We start from the raw sequence: 24,936 nt of genomic DNA on the forward strand, positions 1-24,936 counted from the left end.
TTCTCATCTCTTTGATACATTTGTTTAATTTTTCTATGTGAATTGTTGTAATCATCATTAAATTTATTTGTTATACTTCGATCAATATTTGGCAAGACTATTGAATCTGAGTAACCTAAATGATTTTGCCATTTCATTAGGGACTTTCTGTTTTGAATTTTCCTCGGAGTTCAGTATTTTTGTGATTTTAATTTTCAACTCCTTAGAAATTTGAAATGTATACGACTGTGACAATAAGTTAAGGACTGGATTGTGTGAGTAAAATATCTCCACGCTTTACACGAGCCTGTTGAAACAATGAAGTATGTAATACAGCTGATGTCTTTAATTATAATGTACTAGTATGATTCTTGGATTTATATTTAATGTTTTGTACACACATTTGGCCATTTTTTTTTGTTTGGATTTTATTTTATGTGGTTGTCTTTTATTATAGTTTGTTTTGTGGTTTATGTTTTGTTGGCCCTACGGTTACTTATTGCATGTAGTTTCGGACACATTTGCAAAATGTATGTATTATAAGGATTACAATTGATAATTTTTTTAAAAGAGAAGCGGGAGGTACCAAAGGGATATTCAAATTCATAAGTCCAAAACAAACCGACGATGCAATGACAAAAAGAACAAAAAAGACAAAAGGACACATTATTTTCCAAAACACAATATGAAGAATTAAAGACTGAGCAACACAACCCTACTACAATCCGCTTAGAATATCAGGTACTACGACAGAGATATGATAGATCCTGATAAACATGTGCCTCCCGTCGTGTCGGTCATGTAAATACATTCCTTTTAATAATAAGTCTAATTTGGCTATCACATTCAAGGAAGAGATCTTGAGTACGGGATTATGGTAACAGCAGTTGGAAAAGAGGGACGAAAGATACCAGAGGGACAGTCAAACTCATAAATCGAAAATAAACTGACAACGCCATGGTTAAAAATGAAAAGGACAAACAGACAAACAATAGTACACAGGACACAACATCGAAAACTAAAGAATAAATAACATGAACCCTTCCGTCATCATTTGGGGATAAAACATTCTATAAACTGACTTTAAACATCCAACAATGAGCAAAGCCCATACCACATAGTCAGCTATAAAAGGCCCCGAAATGACAATGTAAAACAATTCAAACGAGAAAACTAACGGCCTAATTTAAATAAAAAAATGAAAGAAAAACAAATATGTAACACGTGATCTTTTCAAGTTAATGATATGTGTGTTTGTTTTCTAATAAAGGAAGTAAGATCTGAAAGTTATCATCCACATAAAGAAATGATAATGGGAAAGTAACAATTCAATTACATATCATAGCTATTAAATCCATCAATTTATCGTGTATTATATAACTTATCCATTCGACGTTCAGTGTATTACGAGACATATATCTTTATGTGGGAAATAGATTCATAAGAGAAGAAGTCTTATTGGATTATTTTTCTATTTGTATGATATTATATGAATTCAGCACACTCAAGCTTATAACTCCATTTGAATGTGTAACAACTGGCGGTAGAAGATCCTGATTACCAAATGGTTACATTGCCTCTTCGGGAAGCTCAGCACCAGTCAAGCCTGAGAATTCCATTTGGATGTGTTATATTTTTTGGTAGATAATCCGGATTAACTGCTGGTAGACTGTTTTTCCTATACTCATCGAGTTTCCTCAACATTGTTTTTACTTTAAGTGGATTTTCAGATGCCAGATTTTTCGTTTCCGAAGGATCATCTAAAATGAAACGTAGTATATTGATATAACATGTTTCTAAGCTAAAGACATAAATGTAAAATGGTATTTCTTCCGTCAAAATTAAAAGAGGCAATTTTGATATATTTAACTTAATATGATATTGACGTTTGTTGAATGTTCATTTTCACTTTACTATTTGGTTAAAACTCTTGTGACATTCATTTATCTAAAACTACTACTTAAACCATGCAAAGATTTACTGAAAATTACACGTAGAAAATAATTTCTTTTTTTTTAAAACAAGTAACTTATCAGCATATTTACTCAGAGTACACACTCTATTGACATGAAATAGTTATTTCATCCATGGTCTTTAGGATAGCCAAACCTCTTGCTGATATGTTATTGTTAAAAATACGACTAAACCGACAACATTATGCGACAGAACTAAGGTAGAAATTACCAACAGAACACTCAGGACAGAGAATCTGATCGACCTCCAATATGAAGTCGCGTTTTCAAATCAGTGTCCATTTATTTTACCCTCTTGTCAACGTCCAATAGGACTTCGTGTATTTCAAACACGACGTTCGATCTATTGGAGTCTCCTCTCATATATATCATTTATTTTTTTCTTCTTCTGATTTTAATATACTTATTATCTTTGTCGATGTAAAATGTTGCCTAAAGAAACGAATTGTTTTCATACTTTAAAAACAACCAAAAATCGTTGACTTATTTCAGAAGGAAAGATAAAGAAAGTAAGATCCCGTCCAAAGTTATCAACTTAATAAACATCAAAGAACACGAATGACAATAAGACAAGCACCAAGATCATATTTGATGTCCAAGTATTTTGATATATTGGTGAAAATGTTAAATTAAAACACTCTACGTTTTTTTTTTATTCTTTTCATATTCATATAGATAAATGACAGAAAACCAAAGATGAAGATAACTGAAAGATATATAAAGGCTGTCTCAAACAATAGACATAATAAACTAGAGGCTCTAAAGAGCCTGTGTCCCTCACTTTGGTCTATTTGCATAGTAAACAAAAGACACAGACTGATTCGTGACACAATTGTGTTTTGGTGTTAGTGATGTGTTTGTAGATTTTACTTTACTGAACAATCTTGCTGCTTACAATGATCTCTACCTATAATGAACTTGGCCCAGAAGTGACAGTACAAAATTTATGAAAATTGTTTATAATTTGCTATAAAGGGCAATAACTCCTTAAGAGGTCAATTGACAACTTTGATAATGTTGAATTATTTGTAGCTCTTACCTTGGTGTACATTATTGCTATGTACAGTTTATCTCTATCTATAATAATAATCAAGATAATAACCAAAAGCTGTAAAATGTTCTTAAAATTACCAATTCAGGGGCAGCAACCCAACAACAAGTTGCCCAATTGGTCTGAAAATTTCAGGGCAGATGGATCTTATCTTAATGAAAACATTTATCCGCCGCAAATTTACTCTCAATGCTTTGGTTTCAGAAATATGAGCCAAAAACTGCATTTTACCCTATGAACTATTTTTAGCCATGTCGGCCATCTTGATTCGCGGGCGGGGTCATCGGACACAAAAATTTTTGAACTAGATACACTAATGATGATTATGGACAAGTTTGGTTAAATTTGTCTTAGTAGTTTCAGAGGAGAAGATGTTTGTAAAAGATAACAAAAAAATGTTTAAAATTGACTATAAAGGGCAATTACTCCTTGAGGGGCCAGCTGACCATTTTGATCATGTTGATTCGTTTGTAGATCTTAATTTGCTGAACATTATTGCTGTTTACAGTTTTTCTCTATCTATAATAATATTCAAAATAATAACAAAAAACGGCAAAATTTCCTTAAAATTACAAATTTAGTAGCAGCAACCCAACAACCGGTTCTCCGATTCATCTAAAAAATTCAGGGCATATAGATCTTGACTTGATAAACAATTTCACACAGTTAGATTTGCTCGAAATGTTTTGGTTTCTGAGATATAAGCCAAAATCTACATTTGACTCCATTGTTCTATTTTTAGCCATGGCGGCCATCTTTGTTGGTTGACCGGATCACTGGACACATTTTTTTAAACTACATACCCCAATAATGATTGTGAAACAGTTTAGTTTAATTTGGCCCAGTAGTTTCAGAGGAGAAGATTTTTGTAAAAGTTAACGACGACGGACGACGGACGCCAAGTGATAAGAAAAGCAAAGTAAATTGTGAGGAAAAAATATTTGAACTGCAACAATTTTTTTGTAACAAATTTTTAAGTCTTTTTAGTTGCATTTATCAAATTTTGAATATGACAGTTGTTGTTCTTAAAAAAAGTTGTGACGTCATTTCGGCAAGTCTGTAAAAAGGATTGAAGAGAACAAATACTGAGCGTCGATTTCAGAACGACAAACAGACGTCGATTAGAGGGTCATATAATTTACTGTTGATTTGGAATCTTATTTCATTATGACTTCAGATTTGACGTCGGTTTTAGGAACTACGTGTCGAATTTAGTCTAACATATCTTTGCCCTGCACACTAAAAAAATTAACGAACCAACAGTACTCCTCTAACCTCTAGCCTTGAATATTCTGATGGCAATATTTGTATACTTAGGAACTTGTATTTTGACGGGACTTGACACAAACAAATTGTAGCCGATTTCAGCCGACAGTAAGATATACTTTCCACATGTATAACCAAAAACAACTTAAGAAGGAAATTCATTAACAAACTACTTGTGTTCTTGACACAGCATAGCATTTGGGAAGTTTATGAAAAGGTAATGATAAAATATTTTGTAAAATGTACAGTGTTTTATCAAAATACGGTGAAATTTCACTTTGCACCTGATTTCACTCCCGTTTTTAGTGGAGTTCGTGTTGTTTCTAAATTATTATTTATAACAGTTGATGTAAATGTCCTTTGGTTTTTGTGAGTCTTTGTTTACTCCTTGGTTTTGATTGTTATTGTCTTGTTGTATACATCTGATTTTACATAAAAGTTAAAGCAGTAAACATTTACCCTGGAGGTCGAATAGTCTGACTTCCGTATTATTCGGATCAATTGGAGATGAAACGAAAGTGCTGGCATTGAAATTATATACACGTGGATCTCCAACGATTATCTTATAGTTATCAACTCTGAAATAGAAATATTGTAATAAAATTGAAGAATGTATTAAGTAGTTTTTGCATCGAAATTTCCGAATGGAAATAAAACGTAAAATTATGCCAGTCACTTTTCATTTAAAAAAGGAAATATGTTTGACGACTGAGTTATATTGTTGGAAATTAATGATTATTAAAATTTTGGACTGCAAATAGCCTTTTTTTTCAATATTTTATCGTGTATTTTTCTATGTTATGATGTTATACTATTGTTTCAGAAAAAGGGAGAAGGTTTGGTACCGTTAAAATGTTTAATCTCGCTGCAAATGTTTGCACCTGTCCTAAGTCAGAAACCTGAAGTACAGTAATTTGTTTATGTAATTTATACGTGTTTCTCGTTTTTTATATAGATTAGACCGTTGGTTTTCCCGTTTGAATGGTTTTACACTAGTAATTTTGGGGCCCTTTATAGCTTGTTGTTCGGTGTGAGTCAAGGCTCCGTGTTGAAGGCCTTACATTGACCTATAAAGGTTTACTTTTATTAATTGTTATTTGGATGGAGAGTTGGTTGTCTCAATGGCACTCATACCACATCTTCATATATTTGACAACTTGAGCTTCTTCAATCTGAATCTTAACGTTATAGTATATACCTTAAAGCTGCAGACTTGGCTATGTCGTCATCTATATTATAAACAAATTCACTTCTTGCTGAACCACTGCATTCCTTCAAATGTTTCCACTGACTTACTGAGTCTAAATGATCCGGCTTTTCTAAAGCATATAGAGTCATTGTTTAAATATGTGCATCATGCAGCAGAAATTCCTATAATTATTCAGCTGCAAGTGGAATTATTATAAATAAATGTATATTTATAATTCGGATATATCTTGGACCTTAGACGGGTTTGTCTATCTCTATCTCTATGTATCCCTTTTGATCGTATAGCATTTAACGTGACTAGGTATTTACACATTAGTTTTGAGCTATGAATGCAAATCAAAATGAGACACTAATAGCCGAAAATCTCATCTGATGAACGGAGTACAAATTGTACTGTTATTGTTAATTTTGTCGAAAATGTTATTTATAATCCTTCACATATATATTATTATCAATTTCAAGTTGTCCAATCATGGTGCAGTTATAAGAATTATGGTACCAATTTTACTGCATCAGATGCGCATTTGGAACAACATCCGTATGACATGTTGCTCAACTTTAATGTCTTGCCCAGTCAAGTTAAACCGTTAAAGAAACATTTTTAATGCATTTAATACTGAATTGAAACATAGTAAACGAACTATTATAAACACGACTTGATTAATCATTATATACCAATTAAAGAGGCAGTAGCTGTCAAATTCATGTTCACCGATTTGGCTCAAATTCTCATATTTGATTTATAATCATGTAAACATTCATCCAAACTTTTAAAAGTCTAAAATAAAAAAAATGAACAGGGTATGGGCATGATAAAACGTAGCTTCGTCTCCTGTGTATTTTAGTTTAGACGCCATTTAATTAACTATCGAGTTGACCTCCAAAGAAAGTCATCTGGTGACCATATAAGCGATGTAAACATAAATATATCTATAAATAGATTAAGCGAGCTCGTGCTAATAGATTTTTGTCTTAGTCTGTTTAATTTCATATAATAGATTAAGAAAATAATTATGTTTATTATATTTTTTAGCTGTACAAGAATGATTTTTTTTTGTGGATCGAATCAGTCTAACAAATGATTTACCTTTGTTTCACTTTCAATGTTGACATTCTTTTCCTTTAAATAACTTTTCACAAATAATTCACGTGTTATCCATATCTAGTTAATGGGTTAAATTGAAGCTCACATGAATACGGATTCATTGAAGTCGAATTATTCACTTGCAAGTGAATAATACATCATCAATGTTTCTTAGCTTATTTTGACAAAATTAAACCATACTGGCTGCTAAAAGCGAATAATTATGTCACTATTTCACTTCCATTAATGATTGCACCAAACCAATCATATATTAGATCTTTAATACATGTATATCTGCTAGCTAGTGCCCCTTTAAAGTCTGTGCATGAATCGCTCAATAATTGCTTTCGTTTAGTTTGGAATTTTTAAGACTTTGAGTTCCTTTAAACCTTCTTTTCTTGAGGTCTGTCAAAGTTAGTTTTGATTATATTCATTTGATTACAGAAAATAGACATTAAATTAATTCTCATATGATTGAATGGAAAACAAGGAAGCTTTATTGCTGCTGTATTTGTCTACCAATTGCACTAATCGATTATATATATAGAAAGGTCTTCAAATTATTATTCATTATTCATTATTAATAATGATTACATATGCATTGTTTTCAGTCTATGTTATTTATGAGTTTGACTGTCCCTCTGGTATCTTTTTTCCCTCTTTATTCATTTATCAATTATATAGAATATAATCGATTCGTTTTGCTCCTCTATAAACATTGAAAATTAAATATATACCTTGTTGATATCTGGCAATATCTAAGATTGTGGAAAACCAGTCAACAGCATGTATCATACTAAAAACAATGAAAAGTATTCAAGATTAATAGTCGATAGTATGAGTTGAATGGATATAGTCCTTCTATCTAATTTGTGAATATTTGACTGCGCAGTATTAAATTTGATACTTCCTATTACAAAACTGGCCTTATTTTCTGTTGAATGGTCCTATAAATCATCTCTATTTAAATAAACCTTTTGTCGATGGTAAAGTTAAAGATCAATCTTCAAATTTGAACTTCAAACGCAAAAAACGTTGCCTTCTGTCCCTGTTAGTTGAATACATCAAGCAAAGTTGTCGTGTAGATGACGACCCAATAATTCAGAGGGTTTACAGTAACGTCCATCTCTTTATAGGTAAGTTAAATTAGAAATACAAGAGGAATGAATTGTCAACACAAAAGCCACAACACAGTTCCTTAAGCAAAACATAAAAGTACAGATTAGAACACATTATTAACAAAGAAAGCATAAACAGTATAATAACGTATAATAACAAGATCATATCTCTTATGATTCTAATACAAATTGTGAATATTCTTTTGATTTTCTTTTACATAAAACTAGAATTAGTAAATGATTCTCACCCATGATGTATACAACCACTTTGTCCTAAATATTTTGGACTGTAAACAAGTCCGACTGATTTTGTTCCTCCTTCCCATAAATCTCCTTTGTCTCCTCTCAAAGGAAGGTTGCTAGAACCAAAGTCAAGATCACCACCATTCTGTAAAGACAAATTTAAGTAAATTTACAGTTGATGAGTGCTATAATTATGTTACTATCAAAATATTGATCCGAAGCCGTCGTAGAAATCTAATACTAGTATAAGTAATAAATATGACTCGTCAAAATAAAAATGATCATAAGAATGCTTATACGTATCATTACTTTTTGTGTTCTATCAACAGTCAAGTTTAATAAAGACAATATTCGGAAGGAACAATTACATTTGTAGTCAAAAAAGATAAGACACACATATACAATGAGGCAGTTCAATACTACTGAGAAATTGGAAAGAGGCGGAATATACCAAGAGAATAGTTTGACCACATAAAACAACCCTGAATGATTTTGTTTCTCTTACCCTTTAATCTGGCACCGGAGTCAACGTAGACGTTATATATAACAAATATTTTTTTAACGCTGTACATTAACATAAAAAATGATTGAATATTAGGAATAAAGATTTTTAACTTTTGTTTCTTGATATGATTACGAACTTACTGACACATTTGAAGTACATTTTTCGTTTTCAATTCAATAGAAATGTTGAAATGTGCTAATTTTTAATTCATCTTGTTATATAGATGCATACTGAGGAATAGTTTATACTTTAAGACCTTCCTCATTGTAATTTCGTGTTTTTATAAACTCAAAGCTATAGTTTTACCGATTTACTAATTGCTAAACATACGTATTATTTTATTAACCTATCTAGATTTTACTCTTTCCGATATTTTTTTTCGGATTATACTTCTTTGATACCTCACTACACGTTATTCCTTACCTATTGTTTGACGTTAACTTAAAAATGTGTAGTTATATGTAAAAAAATAATAAATGGTATTGAAGATGCACTTCAGATATATCAGTCATCGTAATGAAATAGTTTGTACATACATCAGCAAGGAAAATAAAGACCGTATTATCAATGTAGTCATTTCTTTCCAATGCTTTAACAACCTTCCCAATTCCATAATCAAGTGAAGATACCATTCCTAGCAAAAAACGAATAGATATAATAATTGCTCAAATATATGACAATTCTATCACTGAAACATTATTGTTTTTGCTCAAATTTGAAATCCCTATTGATACACACCTAGGCCTGAAACTACAAAACAAAGTACAATTTCTATCTTTTTTAGAAGAAATCTACATTTTTTAAATGCAGGAAACATGTTTAGCTTCCAATGCTTTCTTGGTAGCTAACATGTTTTAACTGTTCGTTTATTACTTCATAAGGACATGAAAAAAAAATTAAATGAAAATTAAACTTTAGATATATGATGAGTCTGAAGCGTTTTCTTTTCATGGAAATTTAACAGGTCCTATAAAGGTCATTGGCGGTACAAATATACCGTAAAAACATACTTTTAACGCGTTAATATTCACCTTTAACACATTGTCTTTACTTTTAACGCGTCGAATTGAAAAAATCAAGACAATTGTTTGCAAAGTATAACCATTCGACAATAAAGAATGTGTGGTTGCAGGTGTGTTTACAATAACAGGATGTCAGTAAATGATTGCCCTTTTTAGACAAAATATTTCCATTGAAAAAACTCAGTAACATATAGGGTTACCAATTTATAAAAAAAATTTTGTATCTACAGTTGCAAACGACGTAGTGGGGATTTGATAAATAATCATATACATAAAATAGGAAATTCCAAATCTGATCAGGACTGCTTTCTCATCTCCGTTCACTGCACTAGTATTTACCAAGAGCGAATCATTCAAACTGTTGGACGAGCTTGTTACAGTGCAGTTATGGAAATAGTTATTTAATAAAATTACCCAGCAGTAAGAAGATAACATTTTGAGTAGCAACAGTGCTGAAGAAACAATTATTTTGAACGTAATGGCCGATGCCTTATCCAGAGAATAGAAGATATCATGGGAAGTAATAGAATACCAATCAAATCATTGATCAATATAAGTTATAATACAAATTTAGTTTTTCATGCATTTATTAAAATGATACGCTTATGATTGGTAATGCATTGAGGTTAATAGTTGAGAAGCTGTTTAAAATAGTGAACGATCTTCGCTCTTCATTTAAATTTACCTAAAAATTGAAACAAAGATATTTATCTTTAAGGTGTATGGGTGTCTTCCTCCATCTTGGATTGTAAAAAACAGAGAACCAAAGGTCCATATTTTCTATCAAGATAGCAAAATGTGATGCAGAAATGCAGATATTTAATGTGAATTTTCATTTAAAAGAACCAATTTATAAGAATATAACTTACAAATATTAATATTTTTGCAAATGTTGATTAGTTTTGGTTGTTTTTAATTTTTTTTTAAATTGGCATTTCAAGGGGAGGTAACTCTAAAACAGTGCATTTTCTGAAGGATTCTACATGAAATTTTCCTATTTTGTATTTTAGCTGGAAAAAACGCACGGTGACCCTATCTTTTCTTTTGATATTCTCAAAGCAGTGTCTGTCTATCTTTTTCTTAAGTATTTAACAATTCTATCATTTTGTTTAGTTTCTTATCACAAAATGGCCTTTTTTCCTGTATAATCCATACAAAATGTGTCATTTTGTCACGTCCTGTAGCTTGAGAAAATGCACGGCGACCTATCATTTTTATTATATTTTTCAACAAATATCAATAGATACTACGTTTTGGCAAAGTATGAACAAATTCTATCATTTTTATTTTAGACTCCCATACCACCTTAAATACAGGGAGAGGTTCAGGATCACAAATATTGTTTACATAAAGAGCAACACCAGACCTTCAAATAAATGTCAGTATATATAGATAACATGTCTATGATAGCCCTTCTCTCTGTCCTATATGTTATCCTATTTATTTGTATTGTAGTCCTGTAATATTATGTTGTCATTTCAATGTTATATTTAACATTGCCATTAAAGCGGGAGGTTTATAATGCCACAAAACCAGGTTCTACCAACTATTTTTTTCTTTAAAAAATATCCTGTACCAAGTCAGGAAAATGGCCATTGTTATATTATAGTTCGTTTCTATGTTTGTTACAGTTTAACGTTGTGTTTCTGTTGTGTCGTTTGTTTCCTCTTATATTTGAGTGTGAATTCGCATTGCTATAAGACTTGTCACGGTACTTTTCTATCCAAAAAAATATGTATTTAATTTTTATGTTATATTTGTTATTCTCATCGGATTTTTTCTAATGCTTAGTTCGTTTCTTTGTGTGTAACATTTTAATGTTGTGTTTCTGTTTTGTCGCTGTTCTCCTCTTATATTTAATGCGTTTCCCACAGTTTTAGTTTGTAACCCGGATGTGCTTTTTTCTATTGATTTATGAGTTTCGAACAGCGTTATACTACTGTTGCCTTTATTTAAGTCTAACAGCTTATTTTGATTTATAAAAGGAGAAACTGTTCGGCACCATTGAAATAAAAGTGAGACATAGAGTATTAAGGATATAATTGTCATATTCAAAGATCATCTCAAGCAAAGGAGATATAAATTTAAAGAGCATGAGCTTAGAAGCAGTTTTCAATATAGAACGATCGGAGTTATTCCGCTTTAAACAAGAATCTGACAAGCAGATACCACTAGATCTTGTAACCATATCCCTTATTATTAGGCAATAAAAAATAATTAAAAAAAACCTTTGTTTTGGGAAGTGAAGGCGGCACCTTCCAAAATAAACAATGGTTGTTTCTTGTTGCAACTTATAAACAATACTGACTAAGCATACGTGGCTGTTGGGTACTTCCTTACACTCATCGCGTTACAAGTACGTTTTAACGAGTTTTTTGTTTATACGGATCGTTTATACGTCATTGAATCGACTGGAGACTCATCAAGGGCACTCATACCACAAATTATGAAAGCTAAAAAAGAATAAAAAGTACCAGAATACATGAGGGTTTATATTACCAAAAAGACATATACAAAAAAGTCAAATCCAGGGACAATTTACTATTTCTGAAAATGTGTTGCAATTTGACTCCTGATATTTTCTTACAGAACATACGGCATAAACAAATGGTACGGTTACAATATATGCATGCAACAAAATTAATATCATTAATATATACCCTAATTGGTTTATTTACACGTTAATTGCATGATAAAATCTTACATTCAGAAAATGATATACCCGAAAAACACATTGCTGTTACAAAAAAAAGAGATTCAATTTGCAAACAAGAGAGGCGAAATATATCATAGGGGCATTCAAACTTATAAGTTAGAAATAAACAGGCAATGATGTGGTTAAAAAAGAAAAGACCAACAGACACAAAGTAGAAAACTAAAGACTGAGCAAAATGGACCCCATCAAAAACTAGGGGTTATCTTAATTGCTCCGGAAATATAAGGAAATCATTTACAAACATGTGGAACCCGTCGTGTTGCTGATCATATTAGGTCGAACCCGGTAATAAATCTAATTCGGTAGGTCAAAAAAATATATGTGTTTTGTTAAAATAAAGTGGTCCTCTTAATAAGTTACACTTACCTAAGTAAGTTTGTCTATTTGCATCGGTGACATTAGGATACATGTCCTTAAATGTTTTAGGGACCTTAAAGTATAAAATTAAGTACAAATAAGTGCAAGATGAAGGAAAAATACGATTGCACTGTTTTTTCTTTCCTTTGTTTTTTTTCAAAATTTATTTCTATAACTTTTACCACACATGATATATTCATTAATTATAAAGCCTAAACAGTTTAAATCGAGACCTCAATAAAATGTTCTCCATGTCAAAGGATATGTAAAAGTGCTAATACCATTACATGAGCTAAAATAGAAAAAAAAAACCACCTTGGAAGTGATGATAATGCATTCATTATATCAGATTGTTAAACAGTTATGATAAACGTAACTTATAACATAAGATCAGAGAAGGTTGACATTCGTCACATAGAAGGACTTATTTGTTGAAGACCGTAGGTTGCTGTAAATGTTCACATCCACTTCATTTCAACTTTGGCGAATTTTCGTCTCATACTGTTATATTTAACATTGCCATAAAAGTGCAAAGTTTGGCTACCCTCAAAACCAGGTTCAACCCACCATTTTTCATTAAAATGTCCAGTATCAAAATCAGGGAAATGACAGTTGTTATCCTATCTGTGTGTGTTACATTGTCGTTTGGTTTTGGTTGCACTTTAGTGATTCTGCTGTTTCGTTGTTTTCCTCTTATAGTTGACTGTTTCCCTGTATTTTAGTTTTATTTAGGATATGTTTTCTCTCAATCGATTTATGACTTTCGACAGCGGTATACTACTAATGCCTTTATATACCCTCTCCTTATTATTATATTGATTTGTTTTCTCATGAATAGAATAAGTAAGTTCTTTGAACCAACTCAAACCGAGAAATTTATCCCTGTTCAAGTTTAAGAGGAAACAGTGATTTAACACTTACCTGAAGTGGAAAATGAGGAGTCGTATAAGAGATTTGTAAGAACAATGGAGATGTCTTTCCGTCGTTGTTTTCTATTATTTCAACAGCTCTGTCTGTGAACAAATCCTGATTTAAAAATATTTTAGATTAAAACCAAATAATTTTCATCATATTATTTTGTGGATTTCTCAATGACGATGGTAGTATATTTGGTCAGTAGCTTAATGATGTTGAGTTGTAGTATCTTAGCAATTGGTAGTGGTATGGTTATATTTTTATAACTAAAATTATATCATTATTTTAAGTAAGGGTTGCTTCTCTTGCTACATATATCCTTTGATTAACCGAACGACAAAATAGTTATGAAACAACATATTAGATCAGATCAATTGTATACTGTGTGCCGGTGGACGTTTCGTCTCCTGGGGTATTACCAGCCTAGTAGTCAACACTTCGGTGTTGACATGAATATCAAAAATGTGGTCATTTTTATAAATTTCCTGTTTACAAAACTTTGAATTTTTCGAAAAACTAAGGATTTCATTATCCCAGGCATGGATTATCTTAGATGTATTTGGCACAACTTTTTGGAATTTTGGATCCTCAATGCTCTTCAACTTTGTACTTGTTTGGCTTTATAAATATTTTGATATGAGAGTCACTGATGAGTCTTATGTAGACGAAACGCGCGTCTGGCGTACTTAATTATAATCCTGGTACCTTTGATAACTAACCAGCATGAGAATAAATGCACACTATAGCACATGGTGTATACACTTATTGTTCGTTGAAAAATTAATCGTAATAAACAGATGCGCCACGAGCGCATAATACGCCATTCGTCTTGTGTGAGAAGTTTTATGCAATAATAATAAATAGATTCTGAGATACGGCGCGACATGGAAAAAACACTTTTTTTACAAAAAACTATTTTACAAAAAACCCAATAACTCTAAAATAAAATTTTGAATCATCACCAAAAAAATATACAGAGCTTTAGTTTAATAAAACTAAGAAGTGTGTAAAGTTTTAAGCAATAGTCATTAATGGTTTTTAAGATACGATGCAACATGTGAAAACCCCCCTCTTTTTTACAAAAAAACTCAATAACTCCAAAATAAAATTTTGAATCATCACCAAAAAGTATAAAGATCTTAAGATTAATATAGATAAGAAGTGTGTAAAGTTTTAAGCAATAATCATAAATCGTTTATGAGATATGGCGCGACATGTGAAAACCCAACCCCCTTTTTTCCTACAAAAAAACTCAATAACTCTACAATAAATGTTTGAATCATCACCAAAAAGTATACAGATCTTTGGCTTAATATATTTAAGAAGTGACGGAAGTTTTAAGCAATAATCAGAAATCGTTTTTGAGATACAGCACGACATGTGAAAAATACACACCCCAGTTTTAGTTATAAAGTCCCGTAAGTCAAAAAGTTTAAATCCTATTTTCACCAAAAAGTATACAGATCGTTTGATTATCAAAAGAAACAACTATGTTAAGCTTCATGAAATATGGATAAGTGGTTCTTAAGTTACGGTGCGACATGTTGACGCCGGATAGACAGACAGACAGACGTTTGTATACCATAATACGTCCAGTCGAAATTTTGACGGGCGTATAAAAACTACATGTACATGTCATTTATACTATTTCCTCTTGTTGATGCATTGCTGATATATGTTCCAAATTGTTGCAAATGTATTTCAAATTGTGAATTGACATGACGCATATTTTTAGACAAGTTTAAAAAAAAATATTAAACTATATATTTTTCATATGAAAGTATCTGACGAGAAAATATATACCATGATAAATTTGTTTAAACTCGCGATACAAAATATGTATTGTAATCAACTGATGACACGAAACTGCACAATATTATCTATACCTTAATAAGTCTAATGAAAACTTTTGTATTTTTGTAGCATGTCCTTATATTTAATTGACATAACTAATTTATTAGTCACAGTAAATAGGAAATAATGTTTTATATATTTTTTAAATAACCCTATGTTTATTTTACATAACGTAATACCGTAGAATATGAACCATCTGGTGGAAAATAAATGTCCTCATTTCTCCAAAAGTCGTAGTTACCACCTAAAATATACATGTAATATCAATCTAAGAATAATAAAATCCAAAACAAAATGATTGAAATTGTCAGTCAAAAATAAAACATTGTCTAAAAAATATGTGTACAAATAAATATAATCAAACACAAGTCCGATGATGTGTTAGATAATGCCTACTCCATAGCCGGATGACAGTAAAAGTATTAAATCAAAGAAGAAAATTTCTTCGAATGTTTTTTTTTTCTAAGTATCTAACTAAAACTTGTGAATATATTTTTCTACCATAAGAATAGAACTTTATCAAAAGTACCAGGATTATAATTTTATACGCCAGACGCGCGTTTCGTCTACATAAGACTCATCAGCGACGCTCAGATCAAAATAGGTAAAAAGCCAAACAAATACAAAGTTAAAGAAGCTATTTTAACAATATTTAGCTGTCTAAGTTGTGTTTTATGCAATTGTTATTTAATTGTTTTGATTTCAACCTCAAAAGAATTGAATATTTCTAGAATGAACATTCGAAATGACTATAACAGTTCATTGATAACAAAAGAGTATAAATAATTGAGGTATCACGATCAAATCGTACGGAAGAAGAAAGCATGCGAAACGGGACCACTATACTTTGGACAGATACATTTAGATTACCAACTGGGTTACACGGAAAATATATCAGAAACAACTAAGAATACATTATAATTTTGTCCTAAAACTTTTTACAATGCTTGTTCTCATAGAGTGTTCCTTAGATGGTCTTGGTGTCTTGTATTTCAAAATTTGTATTACATATTTCAAACTACTGAACATATGTCCTTTTAATAAGACGATACGTTCTGTATAATGTTTAGATTTTGGCTTTTACGTTTACTTTTTAAGAATTTATATAGATAAATGAGCTAAGAGCGATAATACAAATGAATTAAAGGGAAATTTCCCGATATAACCAAAACGTTTTGACAGATCAATGTTTTTATTTGGCACAACTTTTTGGAATTTTGGATCCTCAATGCTCTTCAACCTTGTACTTGTTTGGCTTTATAAATATTTTGATATGAGCGTCACTGATGAGTCTTATGAAGACGAAACGCGCGTCTGCCGTACTAATCCTGGTACCTTTGATAACTATTTACGTGTTAATTGAATTTGATTCTAAGAGCATTAAATCAACTTACCAAATGACCTTGAGTAATAATCACCTCCTCCCTTTAAAATACCGAGAAATGAGTCAAACCCTCTTTTTGTCGGTATTACATCTTCATTGCAGTGACCAAGGTGCCATCTTAAAAAACAATATTTGACAGGTTATGATTCAGTTCTATACACAAGAGCCCTGTATCTTTGATGAGTGTTATTCTATAAAAGTACATACTACTAGTTGATTTAATAAACATTTTAATGGGTATTTTACAGTTTTGTATTGTTTCCTAATATTAAATATTTTACTGGTTGGTTGTTTGATATCATGTATACATTGACAAGGCTAAGTATAAAGTATGATGCCGAGACCTGGATTTGTCCTTGAAAAGTTCACGCATCAAAAAAGGAATGCAGAAGTCATACCAGTTTGAATGATGGCGCAGAACATGATTTACCCAATAATTATTTTGGTGGAGTGCCGGTATCTAGAAAGTAATAAAAGAGTTGAATAAAATTGAAAAGTAACATTAAATATAATACTGTACAATATAGAAAACTAAAAGACTGTGCAATACGAACCCCACTAAAACCTAAACAGTCAATTATAATGCAATCTTAACTCGGTTTGCTAATAAATATTTTTACAATTATTAGGTATGTTCTTATTTATTATGAAATGTCAACATTTTGCATCGGTTTGCTATTTAATAAAAAAAAAACTCTTTTAAATTGATTCGCTTATGTTTAATTGTTTAGTTTGAAAGCAAAATATCAAACTCGAGTAAAACTTTCAAATGGTTTTAATCAGTTATTTCAAAGAAAGCATATTAATATTTTTTTCAGAGCTGATATGTTGATGATAATGGTAAGATTTGTAATAATTTGTTTTTTTTACGCAAAAAAGTACAACACATGATACAAACCCTAAATATATGTTATAATGTACCTACTTTCCTGCGATATGAGTGGTATATCCACTTTTCTTCAGAAGTTCTGGCAGAATGGTTATGTTTGTCGGTAAAAACTTTGGTTGATGATTCTCAACGACAAGCCACTGCAAAATGCACATGGCAAAGGTTTAAGTAGTTTTACAAAAAACATATATCAATTGTTTTAAAAGAATCTACATAAAAATAATGATATTTACACTAATTAGTTTTCAGCAAATGCTTGATTTAAACAATGTAATCAGCTTTGTTAGAGCGAACGGAGGCAATTTCATCTATGAGCTCTAAATGCATGCGACTATATATTGTAAACCAACTTATTTTTGCAATGGATTTATTTTCGCGACTATTTCTAGTACACAGATAACTCGAATTTATATTGTCGCAAACCATTTGAGCCTTTCGTCATATAAATACACAAAGAAAATAAATCACAGAAAAGACGGCTGAAATGTGCAAATGCGTTACAAATTATCCGCTATAATAAGTTGGTTTACTGTATTACATTTTAAAACGAAGACTCAGCAGAACAGTCGACTGTTGGGTTTTTTAAACCAAATAAGTTGAAATGCTGTACTATTATTGTAAAGTAACCCGAGTGCCATAAACATGGTTACTATTAATTTACCTTGTTACTTAATAGTATATTCATAAAAATACAAATTTTGTTTTTAAAGATGTGTACTCATGGAGTAATGAACAATGCAAATACAGTTTATGAACTACTACATGCCAACTGTAATATTGAATTAAAAATTTTTGGGAAAATAGGCTGAGTACAAAGTTAAAAATAATTTAGATTTTAAGTAGGAGAAAGTACACTGTGCTTAAATTATTTGATAAAATAGATACTGACATTGGTAGTTATTCACATTGTTAAGAATTATTAAGTTATTGAAAAGTAAAACAAAGGGGGACGAAAGATACCAAAGGGACAGTCAAACTCATAAATCTAAAACAAACTGACAACGCCATGGCTAAAAATGAAAAAGACAAACAAACAACAGCACACATGACACAACATACAAAACTAAAGAATAAACAACACGAACCCCACCAAAAAAACTAACAAAGTGATTGAAAAGGTTTATATAAAAGGCAAAAGTGGTTAATCGATGTTTAAAACTTGCAAATCTGTATTAAATATGCAAACATGAGAAAAAATCTTGAGAGAGACTAATGTGATTCTAAATAGATTGACTGAGTGCATTTACAAGGTTACACTTTCTACTACGATGTTTCACCAACTATAGACAAATTAATAAAATGACATAAAAGCAGAAGTAGCCCGCGTACAAAAAAAACCCTGCTCCAACAGATTTAGAATTAAAAGAAAAAACAACTGAAATCGATTTTACGGTCATCATAAGTGAATTGGGTGACCAATACGATTCCTATGTCTTAACTCACTATCAACGTGTTTTCACGGTCTTAAACCTTTAGATATAAAACAGTCGTCTGAAATGTAATTTTATCAATATTTTCAAATTGCCAATACGACATTTTGACTGAGTATGGATTGGCATGGTCGGTGGTGATTGATTATCCGATCGATACTCCTGTTTTTGCACATTATGCGTTTAATGCAATTTCTTAAATATTTGTTTGTTACCTGGATTTGTAATCAATAAAAGAGATTGGAACATTTGATTCGGTCTCTTGTTTAAAATGTTATATTTAGGTCATTCCACTTTTCGTGGAAAGACCTTTTGTTTTTCTTCTGATTATTTTTTTTTCTTCTGCCGTCTGAGATGCTTTTTTGTCTTGCAACATATCGAATTGATTTTTTGGCCAATGATGTTGTACAGTAATGGGGGTTTCAAAACTTACCCTATGTGACCGAACACTTATTCTTATAGGAGTTATCTCCCCGCGTCCCCTTTTTCTTGTTATCGTTATATCTCTAAAACCGTAAAAGTTTTTAGCAAACTGTCTTCATCAAATTGTTTGTCTACTCTTGAGAATGATTTGGTTTATTTGACTTGAGTGATCGGAAGACATCTTATGGGATTTATTTCCCTTTGAAAATTTAAGATAGGCGATTTGATGGATAAATAAAGGCAACAGTAGTATACCGCTGTTCAAAACTCATAAATCCATGGACAAATAACAGAATAGGGGTAACAAACTAAAACTGAGGGAAACGCATTAAATATAAGAGAACAACGACACAACATTAAAATGTAACACACACACACACACAGAAACAGACTAAGCATTAGACAAAACAAAATTGATTCGGTCTCTTGTTTAAATTCATACGTTACAAGTCGTAGAGGCCTAGAGTCTCTTGATATGAAGTCCTTGGTCCATTTGAAGGAAATTGAGGTCAAGGTCAAAGGTCAAGGTCATGTTCTAAATTTTGAATTTTGCTTGTTATCATTATTCCACAGAAACTGTGACAGTAAATGATATGATGTTTTTGCCAAATAACTGTTTACAATAAGGTGCAACTTCAACCTATTTCAGTCAAAGTGTTTTGGTTAACTCTTATAGGAGTTTTCTCCCCTTTTGTATTTCAAATCAGTATTCCTCCACAACCATACAAGTGATTGACCTCCGGCCTTCCGTTTTGAGTTCACTGACCTATTACCTTGAAATTGAGATCAAGGTCGAAGGTCAAGGTCATGTTAAAAAATTTTAATTTTGCTTGTTATCGTTATTCAAAAGAAACTGTTACAGTTAATGATATGATTTGTTTGCCAACTTGCTGTTTACAAAAAGGCGCAACTTCATAATATTTCAGTCAAAGTGTTTTAGTTAACCCTTATAGGAGTTTTCTCCCCTTATGTATTTGAAATCAGTATTTCTCCACAACCATACCAAGGATTGACCTGGGGTCTTTTGATTTGAGATCACTGACCTATGACCTTGAAATTGAGGTCAAGGTCAAAGGTCAATTTGACGTTCTAGATTTTGACCTTGCTAAAAATCATTTTCTGTTCATAATAAAACAATAAAGTCTTCTGCATATACCTATTAATCTTATTTTTTTATATCAATTTGAAGAACCAAATTACATCAACAAGAAGTGACATTTTCTAACATCGTTTTTTAAATTTCATTCTTATTATCGAGGTGGAAAGACCTTCAATTGTTCTCGGAAGAATTGATTTATAATTAAAGTTAATCTTCTTTTCTCACTGTCTATAGTTAACACGTACCTGTAACCCAGTTCGAAAAGGATATTTGCCTGTAAGGATAGCAGCTCGTGACCTGGAAAATATTCCAATTGTATCATAGTTACCATAACAATTATACATGTACAATGAAATTATACAACTTCATATCAAACTTAGTGTGCAAATGTGCATGTTATTGAAGACAGCATCAAATAAATTTCAATTCTGATTTATTCGGTGATTTTTTCATTGGTTCTTTTTGAAATGTAGGATCTTTCTATATCATTTTTTTTCGGTGTGTCGTTTTTGAAATAATAGATTTTTTTTAATTAGGACATGCATTAACATTCATACATGTTTGTTTCAAGAGTATTTTAAGACATCCATTTAACAAAAAAGCTAGCCTCAATAAAGTGTATGATCTAAGTATTTGTTTTTATATGTTTGCACTGTGACACTTAGTATACTTTTGTTCCTCACATACTATAGCCATTTTGTGTTGAGATGATACAAAGAGTGATGGTATTTGAATATTTTGTTTCGACAGTTTGATAATTTTCATTCGTAGGGATTAAAATTCGCATATTTTTAAATAGTTAAATTCATCATTACATTAAGAGAAAAAAATCGTTATTTAGATTTCGTTAACACCGAGTAACATACATTGAAAGTATACGCCCCGTGTTTACGTTTTTTTTTAAAAGTATATATATATATATATCAAAATTGTACAGTAATTTAACTTCTATGATGTATGAATAGAATTTGTTGAGTATTGAAATGAAACCTACACCTTCATTTAATATGCAAATTTCTAATTTTTTTTTATCCCAAGCTTACACAATCTATGAATAAGATATTTTGTTTCACAACTCTGTTGCAATAGCAAGATGTAAAATAAATTTACCTTCCAAAAAGTGTAATAACACATGAAAAATGATGGAAAGAATGTGTCATAATTTTTTTATGCGTGGCTGCATTTACTTGATCTTTCTAAAATTGTGTTGAACTCAACGAAATGAGACGTAGGCGTTGAAATATATAATATCAAGCTGAGCAGTAAAATAAGTTGATGAATATATAGTCATTAGATACACACTGTTTAACATAACGTGTATTATTTACTCACGGAGTACATACAGGTTGAACATACGAGTTTTCCAATATAACACCTTGTCTCGCTAACCTGTCCAGATTTGGAGTTAACACGTCGGAGTTGTGCCATCCAATATCGTTCCAACCTGGAGCAGTTAGGAAATTTTATGTCAAAGACTTTTCACTGATTGAAATCAACATGAACTACATTAACTATATAGGCGTTCAAGCTCGTCAGAATGGTTTTTTTTTATCTAAAACTTTTATACTGTCTTTATAAAAGTATTTCTAAATTTTATTGACCAGTCTCTAGTAATTTGGGATCAAATTAAACAGGGAATATATCGAAGATCTGAAATCATCTTCGAATTTAGATACTATCTTAAAAATGATGCATTACTTTTTCGTTTAAAATAAGTTAGCCATTTCATTTATTTACATTTTATTTTATGTTTCAAATGTCTAACTTTTTTTTGTTCGTTTTATATCGAGGTATACCAAATTAAGATGTAAATATATTCCATATGAACTTATTAATTAATATATTCCAAATGATCGTATTAAGATATTAAAAATTATCATTTTTTTCGAAATGAACATAGCAAGATATTTATTAAAAAAACATTTTAGTTTTAAGTAGAAGAAAAAACAAATCATTTGTTTTACTGTACATGATATTTATATAAATCTGTGTTGGAAATATACATACCTTGATCATCAGATAAAATAAGGACTATATGAGGCGGATTTTCTGTTGCACAGTTTGGACAGTTTGAATCTGGTAGAAAATAAAATGCTAATTTTTTTTATCACAACATATATCATTTATAAACTAATAATGAAACCTGAAAATCATAGAAAGTAATTTCTCAATAAAACAAAACATTAGTTAACTTAAGTATACTAGTAATTGATTATATTCAAATACACGAAGACTCCTCCGTTCAAAACAGTCTACTAGTTCATTGACTTGTGTTAATGACATTTTGGAAATAAAACATATGCAATTATTCATGGATTGTTTGAAAGTATTCGGAAAATTAAGACAATCAATATGTAATTAATTGCTGATATAATTCGATTGAATTAAACGTAAAACATACGATATAGTATGTAAAAAAACAACAATTTCAAATCTACTCTTAGGAGTTTTCAATCGATAAATCGACTAGTTTCACTTCCAAACCAATAACAAAATCAAATTATAATCTAATCAAATAGTCCTACCAAAAATAAGTTTACAGTTTATTGCTTTGACTGCTGCATTTTTTTCCTTTGGTATTAGGTGAATTAGTGTTCAGTGGATTCTGTCAATCTGTATACAATGAGTTGGGGATTGAAAAGTGAAACGCGAACAACTACGTAACACGATAATTCCTATGTTTATATATAGAATAGTTTATGAACAGAAGTATAATAAAATAACCAAATCTATCCGAGATCAACTATATCTATTAGAGTTGAAACCTCAGTTTCTGTATAATTTGAAAATAAGAACAGAAAATTTTAGAAATGTTTGTTATAAACCATTGATATTTCTGTTGTTCCGTTGTTTTCATCTTATAGTTGATGTGTTTTCCTCGGTTTTAGTTTGCCACTCGGATTTGCTTTCTTTTAATCTATTTATGACTTTGTAATCGCGGTTAACTACTGTTGCCTTTATTTATTCGGTACCGAAGTCCTGACGAAGCTGACGATACCCCCGTGACGTTTATACAACCAGCAGCTAAATTGACCAAGTGCTGTAAAACATGAAAACCACACGTATAAATTTCTTGCAAACGAAGCGCTTTGCCCATTCACATTTTTAAATATGCATTCTTAGGAACGATCAAAACCGAATTTTTGAAAGCCAAGTATGTATAATAACTGACACAATTGAAGACCTATATGACAAAAATTACATGAAATAGCTTTATTCATCTAAAGTTAACTTTGCCTGAGGGTTTTGTATCCTCTTTATCATTTCAAAATTCAAAAACGGTTAAAAATGTTTGTTATAAATAATGCAAGCACTTTGAGTTGTTTGGTAGCTTTGGAGACTAGTGGGGACTAATAGTCCACCAACAGTATTTAGAAAACCATATAATTTACCTTAATCAAGGATAGACTCTAAAATCCTAAAGAGTCGAAATATGATGAACGGATTATATAAACCGGAGGGAAAATATAATACAAGCCCAAACAAAATAAATATAAACAAGTCTAAATTGAAAACAACGTTCAAACCTATGATTGCGATGGATAAAAACCGCAGTTTTTATGCGTGTGCATCCGAATATGGTGTACATGTTCAAATGTTAGTTTTGAACGTTGTTTTCAATTGAGACTTGTTTATAAAATGATTATTATACACTATAATTAAGAGCCTTGAATATTTAATAATGGTTTCATATTTTTGAGACTTTAGTGAATATTATTTATAAGGAACGCAGAATTGAGAAAAAAAGATGATTATATTTTGTCTTTGCTATTGACATAGTAATATGTGTTCTATATACCATAGAACAAAAACAAATTTGATATATGAATACTAGTAGATAACTTTCATAAAATGCCTAACCTTTGACAGGATTATGAATACTATTAGATAACTTTCATAAAATGCCTTACCTTTGACAGGATTATGAATACTAGTAGATAACTTTGATAAAATGCCCAACCTTTGACAGGATTATGAATACTAGTAGATAACTTTCATAAAATGCCTAACCTTTGACAGGATATCAACATATGGTAAGTGTTAGTTACCCATAGATGTTTCAATTACACTTACTGTTTCTTAATTTCCATAACAAGATATTAGAAATAAACATAACTTTTATAAACCACCGGGGCGCCATTGTTTAAGTAGTCTGCGTAGTTACCTAGCCTGTCAACAATGTGGTTGTAAGATCGAATTTGCATGTGGAAAGTGTCCTCAAAAATTTAGTCTTAATTGACAATGATTGTCAGTTCTCCTGACTAAGGTCGGCAGTTCTCTTCGATCACTCCGGCTTTTCCTCCTATAAAAACTGACCCCCCAAACTTGCCACTAGTGCTGAAAGAGGAGTTAAACACAAATCAATAATTATAATCTTTACAGTTAAATCTCTGATGGATTTGTGTGAATCATTTTCAT

The 24,936-nt window shown here is 30.9% G+C and overlaps 1 protein-coding gene across 2 annotated transcripts in view; it reads right to left on the minus strand.

Annotated features, from left to right (window-relative positions):
• Positions 1 to 1,190: 1,190 nt before the first annotated feature.
• Positions 1,191 to 24,936, minus strand: part of LOC139523530 (arylsulfatase B-like) — a 28,671-nt gene continuing 4,925 nt past the window's right edge. For both annotated transcript variants that reach the window (XM_071317626.1, XM_071317627.1), the window contains exons 2-15: positions 22,525 to 22,593; positions 21,850 to 21,961; positions 20,763 to 20,814; positions 17,602 to 17,705; positions 16,687 to 16,793; positions 15,472 to 15,536; positions 13,445 to 13,549; positions 12,533 to 12,596; positions 8,965 to 9,062; positions 7,929 to 8,068; positions 7,300 to 7,358; positions 5,468 to 5,588; positions 4,729 to 4,847; positions 1,191 to 1,739 (exon numbers count right to left, since the gene is read on the minus strand). In XM_071317626.1, the coding sequence (XP_071173727.1) occupies positions 1,570 to 1,739; positions 4,729 to 4,847; positions 5,468 to 5,588; positions 7,300 to 7,358; positions 7,929 to 8,068; positions 8,965 to 9,062; positions 12,533 to 12,596; positions 13,445 to 13,549; positions 15,472 to 15,536; positions 16,687 to 16,793; positions 17,602 to 17,705; positions 20,763 to 20,814; positions 21,850 to 21,961; positions 22,525 to 22,593 (1,385 nt within the window). In that variant the 3' untranslated portion in view covers positions 1,191 to 1,569. The remainder of the gene's footprint in view (positions 1,740 to 4,728; positions 4,848 to 5,467; positions 5,589 to 7,299; positions 7,359 to 7,928; positions 8,069 to 8,964; positions 9,063 to 12,532; positions 12,597 to 13,444; positions 13,550 to 15,471; positions 15,537 to 16,686; positions 16,794 to 17,601; positions 17,706 to 20,762; positions 20,815 to 21,849; positions 21,962 to 22,524; positions 22,594 to 24,936) is intronic.

Source organism: Mytilus edulis, chromosome 5 (genome assembly GCF_963676685.1).
Source record: "Mytilus edulis chromosome 5, xbMytEdul2.2, whole genome shotgun sequence".
NCBI lineage: Eukaryota > Metazoa > Mollusca > Bivalvia > Mytilida > Mytilidae > Mytilus > Mytilus edulis.